The sequence below is a fragment of the Gastrolobium bilobum genome, unplaced genomic scaffold (genome assembly GCF_033153095.1).
Source record: "Gastrolobium bilobum isolate Gb01-03AN ecotype WA unplaced genomic scaffold, APGP_CSIRO_Gbil_v1 utg22537, whole genome shotgun sequence".
Taxonomy (NCBI): Eukaryota; Viridiplantae; Streptophyta; class Magnoliopsida; order Fabales; family Fabaceae; genus Gastrolobium; species Gastrolobium bilobum.
Window position 1 is genome coordinate 270806 of NW_026897453.1, and position 6668 is coordinate 277473.

The window sequence follows — 6668 nt, forward strand, 5'->3', positions numbered from 1 at the left end:
TTATATTCTTATGCTTTTTTTAATCACTTACAGTACTCTTATGATTTTTTTTCCATCCAAACACATTCTTAACATCATTAAAAACTAAACTAATCTATCTATTTTACCGTTCTTAGAAAAAAAAAGTAGATCGAGGAAAAAAAGAGAAATAAAATCAAATATATTAAAAACTTACAATATTTATAGAAAGACTAAAAAAAAAAAATAGTCTGAGAAGACAAAAAAAATGAAAAAAAAAATATCAAATATATTGAAAACTTATAATAGTAACATAAAAGATTAAAAGTTAAAAATATAAAAATAGTCTAAATAAAAGAAAAGAAAATAGATTGAAGATAAAAAAAAAAATAGAAGAAAAAATAACACTATTTGTCTATATTAGATTGAGGACAAAAAAATAGAAGAAAAAATAAAACTAAATATTTTGAAAATTTACAACACTGATTTCTTTTTCTATTATTTCTTTTTTGTCATATTTTTTTCCATTTCTTTTAACAATGATATATAAGACTAAAAGTAAAAAAATAAAAAATAGAAGAAGAAAAAAGGCCAAACATATGTAAATAAAAAATAAAAAATAGACTAAATATAAAAAATAAATAAATATGTTAAAAACTTACAACAACGATTTCTTTTTCTTCTTTTTCTTTTTTGTCTTATTTGTTTTTTTTTCTTTTTTGTCTTTAGTCTATTTTCTTCTTTTCGATTTAGATTATCTTCATTTTTTTATTTTAATCTTTTTGGTTATAAGTTTTTAACATATTTGGTCTTATTATTTTTTTTTATTCTTAATCTATTTTCTTCTTTCTGATTTAGACATATTTAATATTTTTTATTTTTAGACTTTTCTACAAATGTTTTAAGTTTTCAACTTATTGGGTTTTATTTCACCTTTTCTTTTCTTTTTTGTTTTCAACCTATTCTCTTCTTCTTAGAAGGATAAAATAGGCAAATTAATTTATTATCTAACTATATTAATGATGACTTTGGATAGAAAAAATCATAGGCATAAGTGATAAAAAAATGAGGGGTATAAGTAATTCAAAGAAAATCATGGGGTTTTTGAAGTTTTCCTTTACAAGTATTTGGTCACACCCAATATCCATTCAACTAGCACCCTATGATATTAGGTTTCTGGAATCGTAGTAAATGACTTGTTAATTACTATGATAATCTCGGATCAAAAGAAACTCTTACACCATGTTCTTAATGAGAATATTCTATTGATGGTTTAATAAATTAGATCATAACAATATATGCATAATCTATATATATATATATATATATATATATATATATATGTAATTTAATAAACGGAAAACAACTTCTCCTTTCAAAAGAGAACAACTTTCTTCTGAGCAGAAACAACTACTCTGGGTCCCATTTAATTTTTTTGAAAAAGAAAAAGAAAAAGAAAAAAGGCTGGACACAGTAATCGAAATTTTTCAATGCAGCACATGAGAGGTATAAACCCCTTTAATAAATTAGATCTTTTAATCTCCATTCAATAAGACCATCGTATTGATTTCGGATTCCTAATGTCCTATTCTTAGTGATCATACAATAAAAACAAGGAAAATAGTTGTCTTATGTCACATAAAATAATTATCTTATATTGCATATTCATGGAATCTTGTGTCTATTTTTCTTTTACTTTTATATTTTTTTAAAAATTATGGATCCCACAATTTTATTTCACCCACATAAAATACTTATATTAGGTGACATAAGATTAATAATTCCTAAAAACAATATAGATTAAATTGTGAAAGACTTAACTGTCATTATCAGGACACCGTGTCCGTGATGACGAGTCTCTAAATCTATTCAAGGAACTTCTCATATAAATTAAATAATCAAATAACAAATATGACCATAAAACAATATTGAATGCCACGTTACATATCAAAATAAATCGATTACAATGCATATCATGAAAAGATTGGATCTTGAGCACACCAATTTATCACCAACATAGATATGAAAAAAATACAAATAAAATTAGCTGTTCCAAACCAAAGAAAAAGCAACCAATCAAGTTCACTGTCGCCAGCTTTCAAATCCTTCTGCCTCTCTGTTCCTTCATGTTTCAGTTTGACGAATATATTCCAATTCAATGCATAAATCATAAGTTCCAAATGATTGAACAAGCACACAAGTCAAGAGGGATGCAATAAAATAATGAAACTCATTATTTCAACACTTTTCTTAATGTTGAAAATCATATCATATCCTCCATGAACTTATCTGGTCTGTGGATTAACGCACAAGTTTCCAACTAGGTTCCCATTCATTTAGCAGAATAAAGCCAAGCTGAGCTGTCAAAAAATGTAGTCTTTATATAACTTCACTCATAAAATCCATTCTCCTATATTATTTACTTATGTGACAGCCAACATGGCTATTCATGCAGATTCTGAAGGGATTCTTGAGAATGTATGGGCTAAAATTATCAATAGTGACAGAGCATATGATAGAAGGGTTGATGCAGCAGAATTTCCCAACTCCTGGGAAGAACTTCCTAATCCTGATGGAAGAGATGGTTCTATGGAAATTCTGAAAAGGCTTCCAAGTTTAGGGAGATGGATATCAATGGGAGCTGATTTCTGGGAAGAAATTTTAAATGGTGTTCTACCTGCTGCAAGCAATACAGAAGATTCTGGTCATACCAATTTGGAAATTGGTAGTGCTACTAAATCCAATAAAATGATAGAAGATGCTGTGAGAGTAGATAAGGAAGTTGCAAAACACTATAGGGGAGTAAGGAGAAGGCCATGGGGTAAATATGCAGCAGAGATTAGAGACTCATCTAAGAAAGGTGCTAGAGTTTGGCTTGGAACATTTGAAACAGCTGAAGAAGCAGCTTTAGCTTATGATAAGGCTGCTTTGAGAATTAGAGGTCCAAAGGCATGTCTTAATTTCCCACTTGAGACAGTTTCACTTGATTTAGGAATTGAACAGAAAGGAACTGATCTCACTAGCCTTGCCTGTGGAACTTGTTTGGAGAATTGCTCTGCTTGCACATACACTAGGGACAGAGAAAATTCTTGCAAAACCCGGAAGAGGAAATCTGGAGGAAGGGAAGAATTTGTGGATATGGTGAATGAACAACCTGCAACAAAAAAAATGGTAAGCTTAGAAGGGGTGGTAGAAAATGAAGTAGATGTTTTTGTGTTTCAGGACTTGGGGAGTGATTACTTGGACAATTTGCTTTCTTCTTGTTGACAGAATGATCATTAAGGTAGTCATAGAATGTGACTGCAGATAGAAATATTGAAGCAATTTATCAGGTATAGGTATATATCTTTTTTAGTATTTGCTATCAAACTTCAGAGTAGATGGATCAGCAGAACAAAGTATTAAGCACCTTGATTATGTATCACACTAAAGTTATTTATTATTTTGTAAGTAAATGTATCATAATAGAATTCTCTTGTTTATTTTTTTGTCATCTTACTATATTAGTTCAAAACTATTATCAAAGTTTGTACTTAAAATAATGAAGACAGAAAGGATAAACACATAATAGTAGTGTGGATTACTAAAAAAAAAAAGCAGCAAAGGCCGTAGTTGAACTCAAGGGTTTATTAATTAATAGTTACACATGCTTTTGTTGACTAAACACTAATAAGGAGGAGGAAACACGCTTTATTGTTTATTATTATCACAGCTGATAAAATTATCAGTTTTGGGAAAATTCACGTTACAAAAGAATAAAAACTCTAAAATAAGGTCATTTTAAGGTTGCAGATGACTCCTATCATAAGAAAAATGTTTTTTTTTTTAAAAAAAAAAAAAAACCTATTGAAACACTACTATTATACATTATTAGTGTTTAATTGGAATTTAAAATATTTGTAAGCGTCAGCATCTGATGGAAGACACATAAATAAAGAGAACAGATTTACAGAAAAAAAGAAAAAAAAGAGAATGGTGACAGATTACCTCCATCCGATGTTAGTATGAAAGTAAACTCCACCCATTAAAGCCAATCCAAATATTGGTTTTGCCGAGCGATGTGCATGGAGCGGTTCATAACTGGTTTTGGCAAAATCCAAGCTAAACCAGTTTGAAATGGTTTGGTTTTCAAACCGAACCAGTTTTTTTAAAAAAAACCGGTTTTTATTATCCAAACCGATTTGAAACCGGTTTCAAAACCGGTTTATGGTTCATAACCGGTTTTGATTCAAAACCGGTTTTAAATCAAAACCAGTTATGAACCATAAACCGGTTATCAAGTTAAAAACTAGTTTTTTAACAAATTCAAAATCGATTTTTGATGGATTGTGCTATAAGTAGTCGTTTGCTTCTCCCGGTTATAGGTAGTTGACCAACTATTTCTTGCAAGAATCTTCATTGTTTTGGAACTCTAAGGACGAAATGATTCTTATAGAAATTGTTTCACATTATTTTTATGGAAAACATTTCCATCAAAAAATAATTTGTCGAATTTTTTTACGGAATATAAATTTAGTCAAAATATTTCCCTCAAAATATCTCACAAAAAAACATATTCATCAAAAATTTTGACGAAAAAAATTTCTATACAAATTTTCCATGAAACACATTTCCTTCGAAAACTTTTGACAGAAAATAATTTCATCAAAATTCTTTACAGAATTCAAATTCCGTCAAAAATTTTCGACGAAAACATTTTCGTTAAGCTTTTCGACAAAATATTTCCGTCAAGTTTTTTGATAAAAAACTTTTCCATCAAAATTTTACAACGAAACACATTTCTATGAAAAATTTTCGTTGACGAACAATATTTCGATAAAAATTTTGACAAAAATGTTTTTCGTCAAAAAATTTGAGAGAATTTAGATTCCGTAAAGAACTTTGACAAAAAAAAAAATTTCGTCAGAATTTTTTATAGAAATATATTCGTCAAAAAAAAATTCTGAAATATTTTTCGTCAAAGTTTTTTACGTAAATATTTTTGGTCAAAATTTGTGCTATAAATATGTTTTGAAAATTTTTCTGAAAATATTTTTCGTCAAAATTTTTTACGTAAATATTTTTTGTCAAATTTATCGCTGTAAATGCGTTTTGTTGAAAATTTTGCTGAAAATATTTTTCGTCAAAATTTTCGCTGTAAATGCGTTTTGTTGAAAATTTTGTTTGAAATATTTTTCGTCGAAAATTTGGACGAAAATATTTTTGTAAAAAAAATTGACGAAATTATTTTCTGTCAAATTTTTTGATGGAAATGTGTTTCGTCAAATTTTTTTACAGAATTATTTTTCGTTGAAAAGTTTGACAGAATTGTTTCTGTTGAAATTTTCGACGGAATTTAGATTCTATCAAGAATTTTGACTGAAATATTTTGTCCCTAAAAAAATTATGTCAGTGATTATGACAAAATCTTGTTCCGTCTCTAGTTTCAACGAAAAAAAAATTCGTCTCTATTTTTTACGTAATATGATTTTTGTCAAATTTTCGACGAAATATTTTTCTTTGATAAATTCTGTTAGTATTTGAGACTTTTCTAATAATGTCACATTTAAAAATGATTTATATTTATGTAATTTTCACATCTTAATGCTAAGGATAAAAGATAATACTTATTTGTTCTTTAATTGTAAAATAGTTTGGTTATGGATAACCATGGATAACCAATTATTTTTATGGTTTGGTAAATAACCAGTTTATAAAATAAAATGCAGTTTCATATGAAACCGTTTTTTAAAAATAACCGGTTTTTAAAAATGGAGCGGTTTTGTTATGGATCGGTTTGGTTCTTTTGGACATTTTGCACATCCCTAGTTTTGCCTTGAAAAGAAGTAGAACAAACTGGAGCCTTGAAGCAACGACCTGCAATCACCAATTAAAGCCTCCAAAGCCTTGAAATGGTGTCAGTGTTGGTGCATCATAGGTCCAACCATGCAGCTAATGTTACACACGTTTCTCACACTGACACAAATCTCACAGGTATAACACACACTCAGTGAATTATTGACACTGGTGCCACTGATCACATTAGTTTTAGGGAAAATATACTTTTATGTTGTAGGAGAGTATTTTTCTCTCCTACACATACATCGATTTTCGTGTTACCTTTTTATCTTTTTATCTTTTTTCTATAAGTGGGTGGATCCCACACATGATTGTCTCTATAACATGAGAGATCTTCTCTCATATTGCATGAGATCAATAAATCCCTTAGTTTTATAAGTACATCTTTTTCTTTCCTTCAAAAAATTGATCCAATAACTATAAATTTACCCAATGGTTCACAAGTTACATCTCATTTCTCAGGTTTTGTTGTTTTGTCAGCCACTCTTGTTTTACAAAATGTGCTCTATGTACCAAGTTTCCATGTGAATCTGATTGTTGCGAACACGGCAAGTATATCGATCGTACAAGTAATAAAGTGAAATGAGTTTTGGGGCTCATACCAGTCAAAGCCAAAGCACTAGTATCAGATGACTTGTTGTGCTGACTCCTTTGCTTCTTATCATCCTACCATTGGAACTCATACTATAGCCATAGCTGATGGCTCACATATATCAGTTGCGGGTTCTGGTGACATAAACTTACAGCAGTCCTTACATCTTAAAGATGCTCTTCATGTTCCTAAACTCTCCACGAATCTTCTTTCTATTCATAAAATTACAAAAGATCTGAATTGTACTGTAACCTTCTTCCCTACCCATTGTGTTTTTCAG

The 6668-nt window shown here is 29.2% G+C and overlaps 1 protein-coding gene across 1 annotated transcript; it reads left to right on the plus strand.

The window, feature by feature from the left end:
* The first annotated feature begins 2397 nt into the window (after window positions 1-2397).
* On the plus strand, window positions 2398-3225 carry LOC133307040 (ethylene-responsive transcription factor ERF091-like). Its single transcript, XM_061507456.1, has one exon. It carries the CDS (start codon window positions 2398-2400, stop codon window positions 3223-3225), a length of 828 nt encoding a protein of 275 aa, XP_061363440.1.
* The last annotated feature ends 3443 nt before the right edge of the window (window positions 3226-6668 follow it).